At 48.2% G+C, this 23498-nt stretch overlaps 1 protein-coding gene and 1 non-coding gene across 3 annotated transcripts in view; one reads left to right on the top strand and one right to left on the bottom strand.

The window, feature by feature from the left end:
- Positions 1-1287: 1287 nt before the first annotated feature.
- Positions 1288-23498, bottom strand: part of LOC140410941 (uncharacterized) — a 165748-nt gene continuing 143537 nt past the window's right edge. For both annotated transcript variants that reach the window (XM_072499796.1, XM_072499795.1), the window contains 2 exons: positions 14658-14791; positions 1288-4566 (listed from right to left, as the gene is read on the bottom strand). In XM_072499796.1, the coding sequence (XP_072355897.1) occupies positions 4334-4566; positions 14658-14791 (367 nt within the window). In that variant the 3' untranslated portion in view covers positions 1288-4333. The remainder of the gene's footprint in view (positions 4567-14657; positions 14792-23498) is intronic.
- On the top strand, positions 19881-19962 carry trnas-uga (transfer RNA serine (anticodon UGA)). Its single transcript has one exon. It is a non-coding gene; the product is annotated as a tRNA-Ser (tRNA).

The following is a 23498-nucleotide window of genomic DNA, read 5'->3' on the forward strand; positions in this document are numbered from 1 at the left end:
TTTCAGGGCGGTTAGCTAAGGCGAACAGAATTTGTGCTCCCACATCGAAGAGCAACAGGTTTAATCAACAACTTGGTAGGATGGCCGACTGCTAAAATGAATCAGCGAAATGTCCTAATCAGTCACAGGAATCAGCTGTGCAGAAAGTTGCCTGCATTTTAATAGAATGTTCAAGTTTAGCTCGGTGTGTGCTGGATTGACATTCCATCTTTCTTTGACCCAAGACTCATTCACCTTTTGCTACCCTTTCATCTATTAATTATGCTGGATCGGTCTTACCTGGAGGGGAAAATTGGTGTCTGGGAGGGTGCAATTAGAGTCATAGAATCATTTGAATGCAAGGGTAGATTTTTACACAGCATTGAGCACGTGTCAGTGATTTAGGCATTAAATATCATGTTTTACATCTGTTTTATTAAAAAGGCTAAAACTCTGCAATAAAAATGTTCAGGAAGCAAAGAGCTGTCCAGCAGCAAGCTTTTTGTTCTTGACATACCCCTGCGTTTTATATTTGTGGAAGATAATGGGTGGCATCTACCTCTTCTGGGGTCAACCCGGCTCACCATGCCCCGTGAGATCAAACAGAGTTTCGCGAGAGGTCGCGATCTGAATCCCGCCTATTGTAGGCGGGATCAGTATTTGGCAAATCTGCATTTTAGAGTGAGGCAGCTAGTCTCACTCTAATAAGCACTCGCCTGATCTACCCTTCAGTACTGGTCTCCCCCTCTTCTCCCCACCCCCTCCCCCCCCCCCCCCCCCCCCCCACCACGCCAACGGGAACCAAGTAAAACAGCATGGGGGGGGGGGGTCTCCAGGGGATTTGAGGACCCCAATTAGTTGCTCTCTGGGCAGGGTGGTGCCCTGACATTGCTGGTGCCACCAGGGCACCTTGGCAGTGCCAGTCAGGCATTTTTCCCATGCTGGGAATCAGACCCGGGGGTGACCTGCCCATGTGAGTTGTTCCCCCCATCGAGGACCCCCTTACAGGTGACGCCACCCGATCTCCTGCTGCACTGAGGAATTCTGGCGAGCAGAGCTCCTTGGTGCCGGAAATGGAATTAAGTGCGGCCTCATTCCTCGCTGAGGCCCCGGATTGCAGCAAAGTCCCATTAGATAGCGTGGTCTTTCTAGGCGTTGCGAGCGCCGGGAAACACCAAGCTAAATGCGCTCGACACAGGACTCTGTTGCAATTCGGGTACATTGCCAGTGTCTCAAGCAAGGTTTAGAAACATTTTCCAAATTAAACAGGAATATTGCACAAATAATTCACACAGCTCTCACTGAAAGTGATGTTTAACTTTAAAAATACATTTATTTAGAACAAAGATAATATTATACATTGTGTAATACTTCAGTCTTAACATTTCAGAATGTTGTAGTCTAATATTTTACAATTCTGAGGGGACAAAAATTAAGGCCCCACTCAGCGCATTTTGCTTACCAGTAATACATTTCTGTGCAAATAATCCAACATATGAAATGTATTACCTAAAAAAAAAAGCCATCAACAATACTGTGAATAATGAAATTATGATAAACATCCTTTTCCATTTCTGTTTAACTATAAAAATAAGTAATATTAATGGTAGTTTTCCCTGTAGATCACATGTACGTGTGTGTTTATAGTAGTTACCAGGGGCGTCATTCTCCCGCCCCCCCGCCGGGGGGTGAATCCCGCCCCCGCCGGTTGCCGAAGTCTCCGGCACCGGAGATTCGGCAGGGGCGGGAATCGCGCCGCGCCGGGTGGCTGGATTCTCCGGCCCGGATGGGCCGAAGTCCCGCCGATAAATTGCCTGTCCCGCCGGCGTGGATTAAACCACCTTTTGAACGGCGGGACAAGGTGGCGTGGGCGGGCTCCGGGGTCCTGGGGGGGGCGCGGGGCGATCTGGCCCCGGGGGGGGGTGCCCCCACGGTGGCCTGGCCCGCGATCGGGGCCCACCGATCCGCGGGCGGGCCTATGCCGTGGGGGCACTCTTTCCCTTCCGCCTCCGCCACGGTCTCCACCATGGCGGAGGCGGAAGAGACGCCCTCCACTGCGCATGCGTGGGAAACTATCAGCGGCCGCTGACGCTCCCGCGCATGCGCCGCCCCGAGATGTCATTTCCGCGCCAGCTGGCGGGGCACCAAAGGCCGTTTCCGCCAGCTGGCGGGGCGGAAATTCATCCGGCGTCTGCCTAGCCCCTCAATGTTGGGGCTCGGCCTCCAAAGATGCGGAGCATTCCGCACCTTTGGGGCGGCGCGATGCCCGTCTGATTGGCGCCGTTTTGGGAGCCAGTCAGCGGACATCGCGCCGTTTCCGGAGAATTTCGCCCCAGATCTCCTGTGGCTTTGCTTATAGCAACGAATATGCTATTTTACAATGACAACAAGACGCATTAGAAAAATTGATCTCTGGTTCTTTGTTCCCGAACAAAAAAAATCTGTTTCTGTACTTACTTCCTTCTAATTCTTTATGTATAGTTCCCACATCTTTTCCTTGCAAGTATTTCTACCTTTGTCAAACTGCCTTTCTCTCATTCTCCCACACATCACCCAATGTTTCTACATGGCTCTTGCACATAATCCTTTAATGATTTACTCAATTTCAATATCTCATTGAATTTCTTTTGCCATATATATCATCCTGAAAGAGATAGGGAAGTAATGGCTAAACACAGCTTGAAATAAAATGGTTGAAGAATCTCATTTGTGGCAGTTCCTTGTTCCTGATTCCCAGGGGAAAAACAAGAGTAATTTAAATAGTCGGTTTTGTGCAAGTTCCTTGTTCATTGTTAGTGCTGGTTGCATTTCCTATCTGCCAAACTTTTGAGCAGGTTAGCAATTGGAAAAGTATGCAGACGTTGCCTTCTATGTATATGTCGGACTTGGCGTGATCAAAGCCATGTATCAAACTATTACATTTTAAAATATAAACATATGAACATGATTGGCATATAACTGATTCTCACTGATTGCATTTCCCTCAGCGTTACCTTGTTCTTAGAAGATAGAGAGCAATAGGCTAGAGTTTGAGAAAACGTACAGTAGTTCCAAACACTCCCGGAATTCAAAGATTTGATTCACATTTATCAGGACTTAATGGCAATACATAAAAGCAACAAATAATATTTAAAGTTGGAACATGAATTGTAATAAAAAGCAGTCGGCAAAAACAGTCATTGCAGCATTTACATCATAGTTTCTAATTCTTTCTAAAGCAGCTTGAATTTCACCCCGTCAATGGCACATAAAAATACATTCCTAAAACCTGTCCAAGGCATGATTCTTTTAGAGGCAGCTCGTAGGTGAAAGTAACAACGGTATTTATAGTACAAAGTCTCAGGGCAATTATCCTGGGTAAAATATTTCATGAAGCAAATCTCCCAGAAAAGGATCTAGATGATAGTATTATCCCTGATGTTAAATATCAACAAAATACCCAAATTTTAATTTAACTGGTTTAAAAAAAAAATTCACAAAGGACTGGCCTCCAAGATAAAACCACTCTTTTGCACAATGCTCCTAGCTAGTAGGTGATTGTGAGTCAGATTACGACACATAAATAGGGCACAAGATATTTAAAAATTATTTGTGATCCGCTTCAGAAGTTGGAGCAAATGTTATTGTAAAGGAGATTCTCTATGTTTTCACGTAAACAAAAATTATTGTGTGCTGCTGAGTGGAGTAAGCATTTGTTTGAATGTGGATACAAATTGCTCCAAAATGTACATTTTTTAAGTTGCTAATTATTTCTTTCTGATTATTAAAGTCCTTTATTCCGGCCAATATCAATATCTTTGCTCTTTCAACAACTCCAATTTGGATGGCAGCCCAAGTTAGGCTGCTCTATTCTATTTTCCTCTGCTTCCATCTCTTTTTGTCCTTTCCCCTTCACAGATGATGTCAACACCTCCAATTTAGCAACCCCCCCACAAGATTACAAAATTAACATATAAAAGGATCAAAATTTGTAACTGCATCCTCCCACTCTCTAGCACCGAGGTTGTGCTCAAATGTTCAGTGCTGTTAGGATGCGGCAAAAAAAACTTGCTTCTGTCCATAATACACGGCATGGATAGGAACAGAACGTACAGAATCAAACCTTGAAACATTAAGCTTCAAACACCGAAAGGTCAAGGCCTGTGCCTCCCACCCTGCCAGACAGAGGAAATGGTGATTCTGGATAGTCAGCATTCCAGCTAAATAAAAGCGCAGTCCAAAAGAAAAATCATCGGCTGTGAAGAAGTATAGACCTTATTTTGAAATATTGCTTTTAGTTAACACTGGTTAAATCATTATTGCATTTGCGATCAATAAAAGAAAACCTTAAAATACTTTGCCCAGGATTTCTAAACTAAAAGCACTTCCTATGAACAATCTTTGGACCAAACTCATAATATTCTTCTCGGCTGATCCAGGCACACTCAATGGCAGATGAATTGGCCAGGGCAGCACCTCCGCTCCACACTGTGAAGTCCCGATTTGCTGGGCTTGTGATGTGTACGTGTTTTGACAGGTCCAGAGGCAAACTGGAAGAGATCTCTTTTTGTACTCTTGCTGATATCCCAGTCAACATTGTGTTTCCACCTTCAAGAAAGTAAACAGATTTGAAATGCCTTTTTATGGCAACAGCACCTTAATTTTAAGCGTCATTTATTCTCAAAGAACAAAGAAGAGTACAGCATAGGAACAGGCCCCTCGGCCCTCCAAGCCTACGCCGACCATGCTGCCCGTCTAAACTAAAATCTTCCATACTTCCGGGGTCTGTATCCCTCTATTCCCATCCTATTCATGCATTTGTCAACATGCCCCTTAAACGTCACTATCGTCCCTGCTTCCACCACCTCCTCCGGCAGCGAGTTCCAGGCACCCACTACCCTTTGTGTAAAAAACTATCCTCTTACATCACCTCTAAACCTTGCCCCTCACACCTTAGACCTATGCCCCTAGTAATTGACCCGTCTACCCTGGGAAAAAGTCTGATTATCCACTCTGTCTATGCCCCTCATAATTTTATAGACTTCTGTCAGGTCGCCCCTCAATCTCCTTTGTTCCAGTGTGAACAAAACAGGTTTATTCAACCTCTCCTCATAGCTAATGCTCTCCATACCAGGCAACATCCCGGTAAATCTCTTCTGCACCCTCTCTAAAGCCTCCACATCCTTCTGGTAGTGTGGCGACCAGAATTAAACACTATACTCCAAGTGTGGCCTAACTAAAGTTCTATAAAGCTGCAACATGACCTGCCAATTTTTATACTTAATGCCCTGGCCAATGAAGGCAAGCATGCCGTATGCCTTGACTACCTTCTCCACCTGTGTTGCCCCTTTCAGTGACCTGTACACCTAGAGCTCTCTGAGCTTTCAATACTCTTGAGGGTTCTACCATTCACTGTATATTCCCTACCTGTATTAAACCTTCCAAAATGCATTACCTCACATTTGTCCGGATTAAACTACATCTCCCATCTCTCCGCCCAAATCTCCAAACGATCTAAATCCTGCTGTATCCTCTGACAGTCTTCATCGCTATCCGCAATTCCACCAACCTTTGTGTAGTCTGCAAACTTACTAATCAGACCAGTTATATTTTCCTTGTGATGAACAGTTACTGTAACACTGTACCCTTGTCATCATGTAAGGTGATGTCCCCTTTAAGACCGGGCTTGGAACCCTGAGGAACTCTGCCTCCGCCCATCTGGGAGCCGTATATAAGGGGCCGCATGTGGGCGGCGTAGCTGTTAGCACACGTCTCGGCACCAGTCTAGTTCTTAGTTTATTGAAGTCTTCTTTACCGTTTACACTCTAAGCACGTTAATTAGGGTACCACAATTTAATAAACTAAACTACATCAGGATGGACGCAGGCCTAAAACCAGAGAAGCTCAACCTGGAAGCACGGGAACCGGAGGCAAAGGAAAATTTTTAAATACTGGCTCCGATGCTTCCCTGGACTCCTCAGAGACTCCCATCCTGGGGCCGTGCAAGCTGCGACTACTCCACGCGCGGGAGAGTCACAGAATGTCCGCCACGCTCGAAAAGGCGACGACTTATGAAGAGGCGGTCGAGCTACTCCGTAAGCGGTTCGTCAAACCTATCAACGAGGTGCACGCCAGGCATCTGCTCTCTACCTGCCGGCAGCGGCTGCTCAAAAACGGGGCAAAAGACCTCCAGGCCACGCTAACGCTTGCTTCCTCGCTGGAGGTGGCCCAACATAATTGGTGTACGTACCCCGCGGACTCTGCGAGCCCCCCCTGGACTTCCTCAGACTCAGCCATGTTACAGGCCTACACCACGCGGCAACCCGCTCATCATGGGGGCACACCGTGCTACTTCTACGGGCAGGGCCAGCACCCACACTCACGCTGCCCAGCCCGCTCCGCGATCTGCAGCGACTGCGGGAAGAAGGGGCATTTTGCGAGGGTCTGCCTGGCCAGACCCAGGGGCCAGAAGAACAAAGAACAGCCGGCCCGAAAATCAGGCTCTCAGGCCCGCAGGCCTCACAATGCGGCTGCGCAACGACCCGACACGCCTCCTTCTGACGCGTCATCAGCCTCGTGCGAATCATGGGAGCGGCCATCTTGTCGGCGGCCATCTTCTCGACCCCACACGCGCAGCCAACGGCGGAGGCCATTTTACGAGTCCGACTTTGCTGAGGACTAAGACTACCCATGAGTGGGAGCGATCACCCTCGACCAAACATGGCCAAAACACCTGCAGAACTCTATGCTGCAGTTCCAGGTCAACGGGCGCAACACTGCATGCCTCTTCGACTCCGGGAGCACGGAGAGCTTTATCCATCCTGAAACGGTAAGGTGCTGCTCCCTGCGCACCCATCCCGCGTCCCAAAGCAAAGCCCTCGCATCCGGGTCCCACTCGGTACAAATCAAGGGGTACTGTATTGCGGATCTGTCGATCCAGGACGCCAAATACACCCGTTTCAAATTTTATATCCTCCCTCACCTCTGTGCCCCCCTGCTGCTCGGACTGGATTTCCAGTGCAGCCACCGAAGCCGGACGCTGAAGTTCGGCGGACCCTTGCCCCCCCCCTCACGGTATGCAGCCTTGCGACACTGAAAGCCACCCCCCCCCCCCGCTATTCGCGAACCTCACTCCTGACTGTCAGCCCGTCGCCACCAGGAGCCGGCGGTACAGTGCCCAAGATATGATTTTTATCAAGTCAGAGGTCCAGCGTTTACTGGGAGAGGGGGTCATCGAGGCTAGCAACAGCCCTTGGAGAGCACAAGTGGTGGTAGTCCGGTCCGGGGATAAGAAACGGATGGTTGTGGATTATAGCCAGACCATAAACCGATTCACGCAGCTTGATGAGTACCCCCTTCCTCGCATCGCGGAAATGGTAAATCGGATCGCCCAATACCGAGTATTTTCCACGGTCGACCTCAAATCCGCCTACCACCAGCTCCCCATCCGACCAAAAGACCGCCCCTATACTGCCTTCGAAGCAGCCGGCCGGCTCTTCCACTTCCTCAGGGCCCCCTTCTGCGTCACAAATGGGGGTCTCCGTCTTTCAAAGGGCGATGGATCAAATGGTGGACCAATACGGTTTGCGGGCTACATACCCGTACTTGGAAAATGTCACCATCTGCGGCCATAACCAGCAGGACCATGACGCAAACCTCGAAAAGTTCCTCCAGACCGCCCGAGCCCTCAACCTGACCTATAACGAGGGAAAATGCGTTTTCCACACATAGCCATCCTCGGCTGTGTCGTGGAAAACGGGGTCCTAGGTCCCGACCCCGACCGCATACGCCCCCTTAAGAAACTTCCCCTCCCCCGCAGCCTCAAGGCCCTCAAACGATGCTTGGGGCTCTTCTCCTACTACGCCCAGTGGGTCCCCAAGTATGCAGACAAAGCCCACCCACTCATAAAGACCACCACTTTTCCCCTCTTGGCTGAGGTTCGATTGGCCTTCAACCGCATCAAGGCCGATATCATTAAGGCCGCTATGCGCGCGGTGGACGAAACTACCCCTTCCAGGTAGAGAGCGATGCATCAGACATCGCCCTGGCTGCTACCCTCAATCAGGCAAGCAGACCAGCAGCGTTCTTCTCCCGGACCCTCACCGCCTCTGAGATTCGACACTCTGCAGTCAAGAAGGAGGCACAAGCCATTGTGGAGGCTGTGCGGCGCTGGAGGCACTACCTAGCCGGTAGGAGGTTCACCCTCATCACTGACCAACGGTCGGTCACCTATATGTTCGATAACACGCAACGGGGAAAATAAAAAACGATAAAATTTTGAGGTGGAGGATCGAACTCTCCACCTACACATACGATATCAAGTATCGTCCAGGGGAGCTCAACGAGCCCCCAGATGCCCTGTCCCGCGGCACATATGCCAACGCGCAGGACGACCGCCTGCAAGCCATCCACAATGACCTCTGTCACCCGGGGGTTACCCGGCTCGTCCATTTTATCAAGTCCCGCAACCTACCTTACTCAACCAAGGAGGTCAAGGCCATGATCAGGGCCTCCCAGATCTGTGCGGAGTGCAAACCGCACTTCTACCGGCCAGACAAGGTTCGGCTCGTGAAGGCCTCTGGGCCCTTTGAGCGACTGAGCGTGGACTTCAAGGGACCCCTCCCGTCCACCAAGCGTAATGCCTATTTCCTCACCGTTATCGATGAGTTCTCCCACTTCCCATTCGCCATTCCCTGCCCCGACATGACCTCAGCCACCGTATTAAGGCACTGCACACATCTTCACTCTGTTCGGTTTCCCCGCTTATATCCACAGCGACCGGGGTACATCGTTCATGAGCGATGAACTGCGTCAGTATCTGCTCAGCAAAGGCATCGCGCCTCAGGCAGAACGACCAGTTATAACCTGGGAAACGGGCAAGTGGAGAAGGAGAACGCAACAGTATGGAAGGCTGTCTGGCCCAACGGTCGAGAAGTCTCCCAACTACCCGCTGGCAGGAGGTCCTACCCGATACCCTACACTCCATTAGGTCGCTCCTCTGCACGTCCACGAATGAGACCCCTCACAACCGATTGTTTGTCTTCCCCAGGAAGTCTACCTCCGGGGTCTCGCTTCCACCTTGGCTGACGGCTCCGGGACCTGTTCTTCTCCGGAGGCACACGAGGAGCCATAAAACGGACCCCCTGGTCGAAAAGGTCCGACTGCTCCACGCCAACCCCAGTTACGCCTACGTCGAGTACCCCGACGGCAGGCAAGATACGGTTTCCCTCTGGGATCTGGCACCCGCTGGATCCCCCACTACAGACGCCCCTTCCCGCGCCGCTCCCCTGCAGGACCCGGCACCCCCTACAACACACCCACTCCCGGCCCCACTCCCCGTTGGTGAGCACCTACCGCACGCGCCCCCTAGCCCCCCCCCCTTTACACACCCCGCTGGCGCCGGCACTGCTACCCCCGGCCCCACCTATTCTCCTGTGCCCTGTTCCCCGGCCCTGACCCGGACCGAAGTTCTGACCGCCGTGCTCCTGGACGTACCCTCAACCAAGACGTCCGTGTCCGCCGCACCACTGCCCGAACTGAGGAGGTCGATGAGGACAATCCGGCCACCGAGACAGATGGACTTATGATGGCACTTCACCCCCGCCGGACTCTTTTTTTAAACAGGGAATGAATGTGATGAATGGTTACTGTAACACTGTACCCTTGTCATCATGTAAGGTGATGTCCCCTTTAAGACCGGGCTTGGAACCCTGGGGAACTCCGCCTCCGGCTCCACCCATCTGGGAGCCGTATACAAGGGGCCGCCTTGTGGGCGGCGTAGCTGTTAGCACACGTCTCGGCACCGGTCTAGTTCTTAGTTTATTAAAGCCTTCTTTACCGTTTATACTCTAAGCGTCGTTATTGAGGGTACCACATTCCTCCAAACCATTTATACTACGAACAGCAAAAGTCCGAGCATTAACCCTGCGGATCACCCCTAGTCACAGTCCTCCAATCAGAAAAGCACCCTTCCATTGCTACTCTCTGCCTTCTATGACCTTGATGTGGAGATGCCAGCGTTGGACTGGGGTGAGCACAGTCTTACAACACCAGGTAAAAGTCCAACAGGTTTGTTTCGATGTCACTAGCTTTCGGAGCGCTGCTCCTTCCTCAGGTGAATGAAGAGGTATGTTCCAGAAACACATATATAGACAGATTCAAAGATGCCAAACAATGCTTGGAATGCGACCATTAGCAGGTGATTATATCTTTACAGATCCAGAGATGGGGTAACCCCAGGTTAAAGAGGTGTGAATTGTGTCAAGCCAGGATAGTTGGTAGGATTTCGCAGGCCAGATGGTGGGGGATGAATGTAATGCGACATGAATCCCAGGTCCCAGTTGAGGCCGCACTCATGTGTGCGGAACTTGGCTATAAGTTTCTGCTCGGCGATTCTGCGTTGTCGCGCGTCCTGCCTATGACCTTGCCAGTTCTGTATCTATCTTGCCAGCTCACCTCTGATCCCGTGTGACTTCACCTTTTGTACCAGTCTGCCATGAGGGACCTTGTCAAAAGCCTTACTGAAGTCTATATAGACAATATCCACTGCCCTACCTGCATCAATCAGCTTTGTGACCTCCTCGAAAAACTCTATCAAGTTAGTGAGACACGACCCCTTCACAAAACCGTGCTGCCTCTCGCTAATACGTCCACTTGCTTCCAAATGGGAGTAGATCCTGTCTCTAAGAATTCTCTCCAGTAATTTCCCTACCACTGACGTAAGGCTCACCGGCCTGTAGTTCCCTGGATTATCCTTGCTACCCTTCTTAAATAAAGGAACAACATTGGCTATTCTCCAGTCATCATCTCATTTTCTCTTTCCACAATTCAATTGCAACTCTCACTGAGGGATCTTGCCGGAGATCTGGCTATACCTGGGCAAGGAATCTGGAATGTTTCTGAGCCTACTTGGATTAGCTATGGATTTGAAAACTCCCATTTGGATAGGAACATAGAATTCCGACAGTGCAGGAGGCCATTCGGCCCATCGAGTCTGCACTGACCCTCTGAAAGAGCAGCCCACCCAGGCCCACTGCCCTGCCCTATCCCCGTAACCCTCCGTAACCTGCATATCCCTGGGCACTAAGGGGCAATTTAGCATGGCCAATCCCCCTAACCTGCACATCTGTGGAATGTGGGAGGAAACCGGTGCACCCGGATGAAATCCACGCAGACACAGGAAGACATTGCTAGCTCCACACAGAGTCACCCGAGGTTGGAATTGTACCTGGCTCCCTGGCGCTATGAGGCGGCTGTGCGAACCAATGTGCCACTGTGCTGCCAGAACTTTTGTAAAAAACATTAAAAACTACTTTTAAATGGACCATTTCAACAAAACGCTACTGTTGCTGACACCAGAATAACTTGAGCACTCACTGAAGGCCGTAGCTCTTCCACAGTATGAGATGGTGAGAAGATGGTTTGAATCAATCGTCAGGCTATGAATTCTGCATTACCTCAACATGTTGATAAACTTAATTACAGAGAGCAGCATCAGCAACTTGCACCACAAATCCCCTCAGCTCCAGCGTTGCACCTTGTGAACAGGAGATGGAAACTGTTGTGTGTGTGTGCGCGGGGGGGGGGGGGGGGGGGGGGGGGATCATTGCGGGATGAAAGGGTGCATTTCGCATAATCACAGGAAACCTCTGACATGCCAAACAATGCTAAAGGAAACGGGAGGCCTGGGAACTGAAAGGTGTGAAACCCCCAAGAGTGTTGTATGCTGGTGAAAAGAGGTGCACTGGTAGGGAAGCGAGAATTAAATACACAAGCACAGTAAGAGTAAGTAACATGGGCAGGAAGCATAGTTATAAAACTACAGCAGGAGTGTGAGAAGTCAATAAGGAAACACAGGAATGAGTTAGGGGAATAGAATTCATGGGAATTAAGGAAGAAGGCTAGGGGCTCTGGAGATGGAAATATGGTAGCAAGAGAACTGGCCAGCAAGTTGACGTGAGGCAAGGGCAGCATGGTGGCATATTGATTAGCACTGCTGCCCCAGAGCTCCAGGGACCCGGGTTCAATTCTGGCTTTGGATGACTATCTGTGTGGATTTGAACCCATGGCCCTGCTGCTGTGAGGCAGCAGTGCTAACCACTGTGCCGCCATACAGAGAAGTGTGACATGATTCACACCAAGTCATGGTAGACAAATTGTTCCTGTAATAACCTGTAACTCATTCCCTATGAGGGTGGTTGAGGCAGGGATGATGAATGATTTCAAAAGGGAATTGGATGGGCACTTGATGACAATAAACTTGAAGGGCAATGGGGATGGAGCAGGGGAATGGGATTGATTGGATTGGTCATCAGAAAGCCTGCATGGATTCAAAGGGGCAAATAGCCACCTTCTATGTGTGATGATACGTGGGGTGAATGCTTAGGGAAAATACACAGTGTAGGACACACAACACATACACACACCAGCCCCAAGAAGGTTTCAGATGAAGCAGATTAAAAGAGGCAGAGTGTGAATCCCAGGCTCATTCAATAAATACTGTGACAATAAAACTGGGCACCATGTCACTTGTTAGGGGCAATTAAATACCTCATACCTGCTCAAATAGGTTACTCCAAGCATGGAGCTGAGGAAGTGGACAATGTGTTTTAAAAAAATTTACAGTACCCAATCATTTTTCCCCCCAATTAAGGGGTAATTTAGCATGGCCAATCCACCTACCCTGCACATCTTTGAGTTGTGGGAGTGAGACCCAAGCTGGTGGACAATGTTAAGTAATGCATTTATTACAAATTAATGTCTGCCACAGACAGTTTTACAGGTTTAGGGTTGTCATTTGCTCCCATAAGTGATCTGAATGTCTTCCAACTATTGGGAGCCAACTCCCATAGCCTGATATCATGACCTGGCAATTACAATGGGTCCTGAATTGTGACCTGAACCTGATATCTTCGTCTCAAGTCACTCAGGAAATTAAGGGCTATGGAGAGCAAGTGGGAAAGGGATGTTGAGACAGAGGATCAGCCATGATCATATCAAATAACAGAGCAGGCTTGCAGAAGCATATGTTTTTATGTAGGGATGTACATTTCTTTAATCTCTCTGAACCGGGTCTCGGTCCATCTGGTGTCATCTTGGTATGCTATCAACTTGTTTAACTGCTTTATTCTGCCATTGGGTGAATGTGCAGAACAATCTTGATGAGATTTATTTAGTTCAATTGATACAATTTATTATGTTAACAAAAATAATCAAGGTGCTATGTCAGCTACACTTCAGTTATTCATCTTGCTAGATGTGCATTCTGCTGAATTACCCACCATCAACATTGCACAGGTTACCATTGACCAGAAACTGAACTGGACTAGCCATATAAATATTGTGGCTACAACAGCAGGTCAAAGGCTAGGAATTCTGTGGCAAGTAGCTCACCTCCCGACTCCCCAAAGCCTAAACACCATCTAAATGGCACAAGTTAGGAGTATGATGGTATATTCTCCATTTGCCTGGATGAATGCAGCTCCAACAACACTCAAGAGGCTCAACACCATCCAGGACAAAGCAGCATGCATGATTGACACTCCTTCCACAAACACTCACTCTCTCCTCCACCACCGACAAACAGCGGCAGACGTGTGCACTGCAAGAACTCCCCAAGTTTCCTGAGGCAACACCTTCCAAACTCACGACCACTACCATCTAGAAAGACAAGGACAGCAGATACCTGGGAACCTCACCACCTGCAAGTTCCCCTGCAAGCCACTCACCATCCTGACTTGGAAATATATCACCTTTCCTTTACTGTCACTGGGTCAAAATCTTGGAACATCCTCCCTAACAGCATGGTGGGTGTATCTACACAACAGAGCTTCCAGTGGTTCAAGATGGCAGCTGACCACCACCTTCTCAAGGGCAATTAGAGATGGGCAATAAATGCTGGCCGAGACAGCGATGCCCACATCCCATAAAAAATGAACCTTAAGAAATTCTGACTTTTAGCGTCTACCTATTTTGGATTCTTTCTGTCCCAGCAATGTCTCTGTTGAAAAACCTAGACTCGGCCCTCCCCATGTCCCTCTCCATATCCCGTTTCTGGAACTGAGCAATCAGAGATCAAAAGAGTTTTCCAACATAGAGGATAAGAGGGATTTTTCGATGATCTCAACAAACGAATAGTTTTAGTAAATGGGGAAAAAAATAACTTCTGTTTAACATATACCCGAACAGGTGCCGGAATGTGGTGACTAGGGGCTTTTCACAGTAACGTCATTGCAGTATTAATGTAAGCGTACTTGTGACACTAAAGATTTTTATTATTACCTTTTGACTTGGTACCCCTGACTGGAACTCACTTTACCAAATCCCAGCATTATCAGTAGCTCCTTTGCCAAATCCATTCTTTTGAAAAAATGATCATAAAGTCTTGGAACATGACAATGATATTCAGTGGAACAGACAGACAATTCAACCTAAATCTCTAACCAGAGTGATGGAGTCACCTCTGTTTTCAGACCCTCTATCTACTCTTTAACATTGTTCTCCATAAGCTTACTAATAGAAATAAGAAATGCATCGCTACCATGAGCTGCTGAAAGGTTGCTTTATAGCAAGAAAAGTCCTGCCAAGCATTTTCACTGAGAATGCTAGGTAAGCGAAATCAACAAAATCTTCAGACGCCCATATTAAGCTACGCAGTTCAATTTCCAGTTTCTTTTGAAGCAGGTGGCCAGCCAACATACCCGAAAGAATAATGTTTGCAGCAAAGGTTTGTCTCAGGTCTATATCACAGAGGATTATGGCGCGGAGAAGACTCTCATGAATTCCATAATGGTCTCTTCCAATCAGCTCCGGTTTAAACAAGATCTCTGAAGCTCTGGAAAAGGAGAGAAAAAAAATGACAATGAGCTTTTTGGTTCATAGTACCGTTACCATGCAACTAACACCTCTGGTTACAGCACGTTTTTCACTGTGCCAGCCATGTCTCAGTCGGTTGCACTTTTGTCTACAAGCCAGAAGCCATTCCACAAATTTGAACAGAAAATCTAGGCGGACACTCCAGCATGTTACTGAGAAAGTGTTGCACTGTTGGGGGCCCCTGACTAATGGATGAAACGTCAAACCAAAGTCTCAGGTGGATTTAATTCAGCCTGTCGAGACGAGAATCCTGGGTGCCGGGCCCAGCTTCGCCGCAGCTCCCAGCGGAGGGAGAACCTCCTCCTGTCAGGTCCGAGGGTGGAAGAGACTGACGGCGGGGGCGGGGGGGGGGGGGGGGGGGGGAGGAATTCCCAGCCGGTTTCAGCGGGATGTCAATTAGGGTCATTAATGAGCCAATTGACACCCATTGTCCCTGAGCCCACCACAATTTAGAGGTTTAACAGGGGTTTAACAGGAGCTGCAAGACTTTTGCTAACCCACAGTAGGTCGCCTGGCAACCTCTTTGTTATCATTCACTCTTTGCCTGATCTGGGGCCACGGCATTGGAAAGGGGAAGGGGCGGCTGGAAGCCACCCCTTACCCTTGCCTCTGACCACCCCCTCCCACACTCCACCCTCACTGACCATTGGGCTGGGATCCCATAATGATAAGGGGAGGACTAGACATCCATGGCTGACGAGGGAAGTCAAGGACAGCATACAAAGTGGCAAGGATTAGTGGGAAGCCATAGGATTGGGAAGCCTTTAAAAGCGAGCAAAGGACAACTAAAAAAGCAATAAGGGAAGAGATGATGAAATATAAGTGCAAGCTAGCTAGTAATATAAAAGGAGATAGGAAGAGTTTTTTTTCAATATATAAAAGGTAAGAGAGTGGCAAAAATAGACATTGAGCCGCTGGAAAATGAGGCTGGAGAAGTAATAATAAGAAACAAAGAAATGGCAGAAGAACTGAATAGTTACTTTGCATGAGTCTTCACGGTGGAAGACACCAGTGGGATGCCAGAGCTACAGGATAATCGAGGGGCAGAGGTGTGAGTAGTGGCCATCACTAAGGAGAAGGTTCTGGGGAAACTGAAAGGTCTGAAGGTGGATAAATCACCTGGACCGGATGGACTACACCGCAGGGTCCTAAAAGAGAGAGCTGAGGAGATTGTGGAGGCACTGGTGGTGACCATTCAGGAATCACTGGAGGCAGGAAGGGTCCCAGAGGACTGGAAAGTGGCTAATGATTAATAAGGGGACCAGAGGTTGTGGGGAGAAGGCAGGAAAATGGGTTTGAGAAAAATGTCAACCATGATTGAATGGTGGAGCCAATGGGCCGAGTGGCCTAATTCAGCTCCTATGCCTTATGGTCTATGGCCTCTGGTGGATGCAGTGCTGCTAGCAGCCACCGCGTCTGCTGGCACTAACGGTGGCAAGTAGCTGCCAGCTGGCAGCTCACAGTGGGCAGGATTTCCACTGCCAGGGAAGCCCATAGAACTGATGGGCGAGAACCTGCCAGCCCCAAAACACCCAGCCCCCTAGTCTCCCTTCTCAGGTGGATGCAAAAGATCCATGACACTAGTTTGAAGCAAAGCAGTGAAGTAATTCCTCGTTTCCTGATCAATAATTGCACCTCAATTAACACCTCTAATAAAGATAATCGGATCGTTATCACAGTGCTGCTCACGGCACCTTGCTGTGCACAAATAGGCTGCTGCTCCTCCTACATGACTACACTTTAAAAATACTTTATTGGTTGCAAAGCACTTTGGGTTATTGTGAATTTTTGAACAATGGTTATCTCTAAGCTGTGCAACAACCTGAAAGTTGCCACACAGGTCACACACCATTCGGCCCCTTTACGCTAACACGTGCATGGCTCTGCAAGTAAAAGTGAAGGCCTGCACAACACAAAAAATTGAGAGGGTTTTGTTGGTTATTGGAAGTGCTATATAAATGCAAGTTTTCCTTTCTGTGTAAAGATCAAAGCTCATGAAATCTCAGCTCTTTCAAACTGCTCCATCACAGGCAGCACCACTGCAAAGTCTGATATAAAGCACAGAGCTGCAACTTTGATTTTCCCAACCAGAGCGTTCCCATCTCCGCTGCATTTACAAAGAGGCCAGGGGCTGACTCTCTCTTTCTTTGGTAGAGTAGTAGCAAGTAGGTATTGGCAGGCAGCATTTCCACCAACCACTCCAAATCCAGAGTCAGGTTTTCCTGGAAAGGCAAACAGAAATAAGGCAGCTAGGAGCTCCTATGTAGGAAATTCAAGAGTGTCAATACGCGTAGAACTCTCAGTTGAAAAGAGAATTGTTCGATGTGAGCTGGGATGCTACTGAAGAGGAGTAAGTGGACAAGAAGTGGAAATTGTGGGGATAATTAACCCTTGATTCAATTTTCACAAAAGAGAATATCGGGGAAAGAAGTAAGTTTTGAATTGGTTAAAAGCACGAGGTGAGAGGTCATAATTTGAGAAGCAGGTTGAGCTAAATAAAGGGATATAAAGTAACAGGACACCGCCTTGATGTGTTGGGTGCTCTGGATCCGTGGAACACATACAGGCCACCAACACTTAAAATAGTGCAACACTTCTTTGGTTTTGGATTTGTCATTGTGCTCGTCACTTTGGGTGGTGCAGACTGATTGTTCCAGGGTGCTGCGGAGGTTATTTTCAACTGCTGGTAGAAGTTCAGGCATTGTTCTGTCTTTCGAGGTAAAAAAAAAGTGTTTTGTAGCTTTAAAACTCTTTTTTCAAATTTCAGGCATTTCCCTTTTAAGTGGACGTGGTCTGGGGCCTCTGACGTCATGACGTAAAGCGCAGGAATCGATTGTGCATGCGTAGATCGATTTTCCTTTACTGTGCGTTTTTTCGTAAACTGCGCATGCGCAATCTGTGAACGGTGTTCAATTGTCTTGGCTGCACATGTGCAAGCTGCGCCCAAAACCTCTTTTTTCAATTGCGCATGTGCGGCTGCAGTTTCCTGCGCATGCGCAGACCCAGATTTGCGTCCTTTGTTCCCCGGGCTGTTTAAAGTGTGCTCAGACGCCATTTTTACTTCTTCAGACCTGTGGAAAAGAACTTTTTCGCCGTTTTTTCTTGTAAAAAACTTAGTTATTTTTTTCTTGGGGTCTGCACTTGTCAATCGCGATTTCCAGCATTAAACATTTCTGTTCTGATGATTGTTTGAGTTTCGCAACACTCATTCCCTGTGCAATTTGTCTCTGAGCATTGAATGTCTTAAAGCAGCATTGTTACTGGTGTTACAGTAATCTTCAAACTTTTTAAGTATTACTTCTAATTTGGTGTTGTCTTCACCTTTCAAGTAATTAAAGCAGTTATAGATTTCTCTAGCTTCATGACCTGCTGTAGAAGTACTATTTTTGTTTCTTCGGAGGCCGCGTTCAACTCATTAGCTACGATATGTAGTTCGAACGTTTGTTTAAAGTTTTTCCATCTATGACTTAAATTACCGGTTGTTTTCAGCTGCGGTGGAGTTCCAACGAGTTTCATCGACGAGGCGAAGTCTCCCCACGTATGAGTTTTCTTCTGTTTTCAATCCTGCTTTGTCTGCATCTTGTGTAACTTTTTCAGTAAGCGTTCTGAAGTCACCTGGTACCATGTATTATTCCTTGTGTCTGAATAAAGCTCGTAGTCTTACAGTTGAAGTAGATGCTGTATTTCTATGAGTTTGTTCTCTCTCCAGCGCTTATACTATGTTACATCTGAGCTGCCTGTCTGTGTCCTGCTCACCAGCTGCCGTTCCTGTGAAGTGAGGCTACTTCCTGTTTGTCTATGTATATATACACATTTCTGGTGCTCCCTCTAGTTGGAGTGTATTTACCTTAACCCCTTGTGTATATACAGTGATGCATATCACTACAGAAACCATTTGCGAAATACATTACTTTGCAACAATGAGGTGTTTGTCCCCTTTATGGGGCGAGCTGCTAAGATGGTCACATGACCCAGGTAACCTACCAGGGATCACGGTGGGAGATCACGAGAAACATAGAGAATTGAGGCAGGAGGAAGGAGGCCATTGAGCCCTGCTCCGCCATTCATTATGATGATGGCTGATCATCCAACTCAATAGCCTGATCCTGCCTTCTCTCATATCGTTTGACCCTTTTTGCCCCAAGTGCTATATCTTTTATTTTAATTTTAAAAATTTAGACTACCCAATTACTTTTTTTTTCAATTAAGGGGCAATTTAGCATGGCCAATCCACCTAACCCTGCACAGTTATGGGGGTGATACCCACGCAAACACGGGGAGAATGTGCAAACTCCACATGGACAGTGACCTGGGGTCGGGATCGAACTCGGATCCTCAGCGCCATGAGGCAGCAGTGCTAACCATTATGCCACCATGCTGCCCCCCAAGTGCTACATCTAACGCCTTCCTGAAAACATATAATGTTTTGGCCTCAACTACTTTCTGTGGTAGTGATTTCCACAGACTCACCATTCACTGAGTGAAGAAATTTCTTCTCATCTCAGTCCCAAATGGTCTACCCCAGACTGTGACCCCTGGTTCTAGACACCCCACCATCGCAAAATTCCTTCTTGCATCTAGCCCGGCCTAGTCCTGTCAAAATTTTATAGTTTTCTATGAAATTCCCCCTCATTCTTCTGAACTCCAGCATATGTAATCCTAACCAACTCAATTGCTCCTCATACGTCTGTCCTGCCATCTCAGGAATCAGTCTGGTAAACTTTCACTGCACTCCCTCGATAGTTTTTTTTAATTTTTAAATTTACTGTACCCAATTCATTTTTTTCAATTTAGGGACAATTTGGTGTGACCAATCCACCTACTCTGCAAATCTGTTGGGTTGTGGGGGCGAAACCCATGCAAACACAGGGTTAGCACTGCTGCCTAACGGCGCCGAGGTCCCAGGTTTGATCCCGGCTCTGGGTCACTGTCCGTGTGGAGTTTGCACATTCTCCCCGTGTTTGCGTGGGTTTCACGCTCACAACCCAAAGATGTGCAGAGTAGGTGGATTGGCCACGCTAAATTGCCCCTTAATTGGAAAAAGTGGTGCCGTGATCGCCGAGTGGGTAAGGCGTTGGACTTGAAATCCAATGGGGTCTCCCCGCGCAGGTTCGAACCCTGCTCGCAGCGATAACCGTTAATGGAAAAAATGAATTGGGCACTCTAAATTTAATTAAAAAGTCTGTGCAGCCATTGGTCAAAGAGGTACTGCTGATGGGCACAGAACTGGGAACAATAGTGGTCCATACCACTCATCATATTATACACAGGCAGGAAGCTGGTTTAGAGCGTGTTGTTCTCTGCAGCTATATCGATGTTTCTATGAAAGTGTCCAATTAGTTAGTTTATCACCAATTGTGAACTCAATGGGTTGAATTCTCTGCCGTTAGGATTCTCCGTTTTGCCAGCAGCGCCCCCATGCCCCCGGTTTTCCCAGTTGTGTGGGGTGGACACAATGGGAAATCTCATTAGCACGGATTATTATGGAATTCTCCAGATAACGGAGAATCCCACTGCCGGCGAGGGCCCGCTGCCCAGGAAAACACGGCTGGCGGACCGGAGAATCCCACCTCATGTCTTTTCGTTTTCTCTCCTACGATGATAGGACAAATGGAGAATAAATCATCCGAAGCTCCGTCCAGCAACTGGCTACAGCAAGAAACACAACAAGCAACTTATTGGGCTGCACTGAGGATGAGTGGGAGACAGACAGATAGACAGAGTTTCATTAAAGTTACTCACTCAACAAAATAAAAGAAAGGAATGGTGGGTTGTTACATCACATTACAGCACTGTGGTGTTACACCAGTCATCTTGTTCTCAGCCACTGTCGGTTCCGTGGAGGAGACCTGAAAAGAGTTAAGTGTCTTTCTGGCATTCAATTGCCCAATTTCAAGTATTAATACTCAAAATAAAAGTGGAACCTTTAATCACACGGGGTGACCCACGAGCCTTCTCCAAGATTGAGGTTCCCGGGCAGTGGAAGTCCTGCCCGCGGAGAGCCGCCAGACAATTCGAAGCTGACTGCTCCTCATGCCACCAGTGGGAGCGGTGGTTGCTGGTGACACTCTGATCACATGAGGCCTAGGATCGCAGAGGGACCCAAAGCGAGTGAAGTGGGATGGGGCTTGTGGGAGAGGGAGTTCAAAGACAAAAGGGGGAGAGGGGGGTGGGGGAAGAGGTGGCTTTCAGGGGCCACCCTCCTGCAATGCCTGGTCCCTCAATTGAGCACGGATGCCCAAAGTGCCTGATATCAAGCACCCCACCCCCACCCCAGGAGGCCGCTGGCAAACCTAACAGGGTTTGCTGGGTGGCTTTCCAAGGTCGTGGGAGGCCCAAGCGGCTCCCATAATAATCCCTAAGCCACCATTAACTGGTAGTAGGCTCAGGGATAATGAGTGTCAATTGCTCATTAACAAGCCCAACTGACTTACCGCTGCAGGCGGCCAGGAATCCCACATCAGTCCCTTCCACCCTCCAACTTAATCGGGGATCTTTTCTCAACGGCAGGAGCCTGATGTGGGGGCCTCTTCTGCGATTAAGCAGGCCTAGCTACCACAGTCCCCATGCCGGAGGGCTGCATTAAATACAGCCCAGTCTCTCTGCTACAACTGGTGCAACCTGCACATGCAATGTTTTAAGAAAATACATCCAAGATTTAAAAAATAATTCTAACCGTGTAAAGTTTAGAGTGCACAGTATAACACAGAACCACAGTATCGTTCCTGCTACCACGTTACACGTCACGAGGTATGGAGGGTTGGCATAGGTTGGCATATATTTTGAGTAGGGCAGAGACGGCTTCAAAGACTGCTTTGATCCCAGCAGAATACCTGAAGCTATGATCATCGGCTTATGGGTGGAAGCACTCATTAATATTACATTCAAGTGAAATTACACAGAACGGTCGATTCCATCTTCAATGGAAATGTTGCTCATCGTCCATTCAGTAACATTTTTCAATGAATTTAATAAAACTTTGATCTAAAATTCAACATTTAATTTGCTGCACACTAATGTGCTCTATTATGTAAGGATGTTTGAAGGTGGGAAGGCAGAAAGCAGACCATTATAATCTGTATTACATAATAAATCACAGTGCTTGCTTTGCAGGTGTAAATAAGGGTTGCTGCTCAGATTCAAACTGGCCTCGAATTCGGAACAGTCCTGAAATGGGGCACACAAATAACAAACATACATTCCTCTAAGAAACAAGCAGCCAACAGGAAAGGTGAATCTACAGTGGCGAACAAAAGAAGTTTAAGACTGCATTAGATCAAAGGAAGTGGCTCAAAGTTGCCAGAAGTGGGCAGCACGGCAGCACAGTGGCTAGCACAGTTGCTTCACAGCTCCAGGATCCCAGGTTCGATTCCCGGCTTGGGTCACAGTCTGTGCGGAGTCTGCACGTTCTCCCCGTGTCTGCGTGGGTTTCCTTTGGGTGCTCCGGTTTCCTCTCACAGTCCAAAGATGTGCAGGTTAAGTGGATTGGCCATAAATTGCCCTTAGTGTCCAAAAAGGTTAGGCGGGGTTACTGGGTTACTGAGATAGGATGGAGGCGTGGGTTTAAGTTGGGTACTCTTTCCAAGAGCCGGTGCAGACTCGATGGGCCGAATGGCCTACTTCTGCACTGTAAATTTATGTAAACCCAAGGATTGAGAGCAGCTAAGAATCCAGCAAAGGAGGAACAAGAAATTGATCAAGAAAGGCAAGAGTAGTGGGTGCAATCTAATGGAAAATTTTCCAAGTGTTATTCGTGGTGGGCTTTGATTGGAAGTTTCCCAGTTCTCCACCACTATTTAATGACACTTAGTCACTTTTCTGGGCCCTGGGGAGTTTCTCACCAGGTTACCCTACACTTGAAAATCACTGGGGAGCTGAAGGGTGCCCTTTTCTCTAAGTGGGCTTGTGGGTTACCCCCACCCATGGGCAATGTCACCCCCACACAAATGGGCATTACTCCCCCCCCCACCTCAAGTGATGAAACCCTGCAATGGGGTTCCTGGGGCCCCCCTCTACAGACTCCCCATGCCCCTTACAGGCCTCCCTTTCAGGACCCCCACTGGCTACCCTCCCAACCTGATCCACGTTTGTGTGGACCGGTACTGAACGATGCTCAGCTGCAGCCTCCCTGGGGAGGCCGGTATATCACGGGAGGCTGGCAGACACCGGAAAAGCTCATCCAAGTAGGTTTGAACCCTACTTAGGCATGCGTCATTTGATCATGCCTATTTAGAATGGGGTTCTCATTCCGATGCCTCGTGAGATCTCGGTAGATCTCGCAAACGTAAAGGCTGCCGGGAAGTCCGGGGGATGCCTCACTCGAGCCCAATATGAATGCAAGCTAACGTGAGACAAAGGCAAACTGTAAAAGCTTCCGTTAGTATGTGAAACGGAAAAGATTACCAAAGACAAATGTGGGTCCGTTACAGGCAGAGAAGGGAAGTTTTAAATGGATAATAAGGAAATGGTAGGAAACTAAACATCAACTTTGGAAGTTCTCCATTCCCCACTGCTGGGTTCCCGGTGCGGTACATAAAGGGGCAAAAATGTGATTGGTTGTTGCACCCCCCCCCCCCCCCCCCCGCCCTCTGCACTTGGGGCGGAATTGGGGTTCTTGCAAACGTACCAGCCGGAAGACCCATTTGCATCCACTGGACAAATGTGGC

The sequence above is a fragment of the Scyliorhinus torazame genome, chromosome 4, assembly GCF_047496885.1.
Source record: "Scyliorhinus torazame isolate Kashiwa2021f chromosome 4, sScyTor2.1, whole genome shotgun sequence".
Taxonomy (NCBI): domain Eukaryota; kingdom Metazoa; phylum Chordata; class Chondrichthyes; order Carcharhiniformes; family Scyliorhinidae; genus Scyliorhinus; species Scyliorhinus torazame.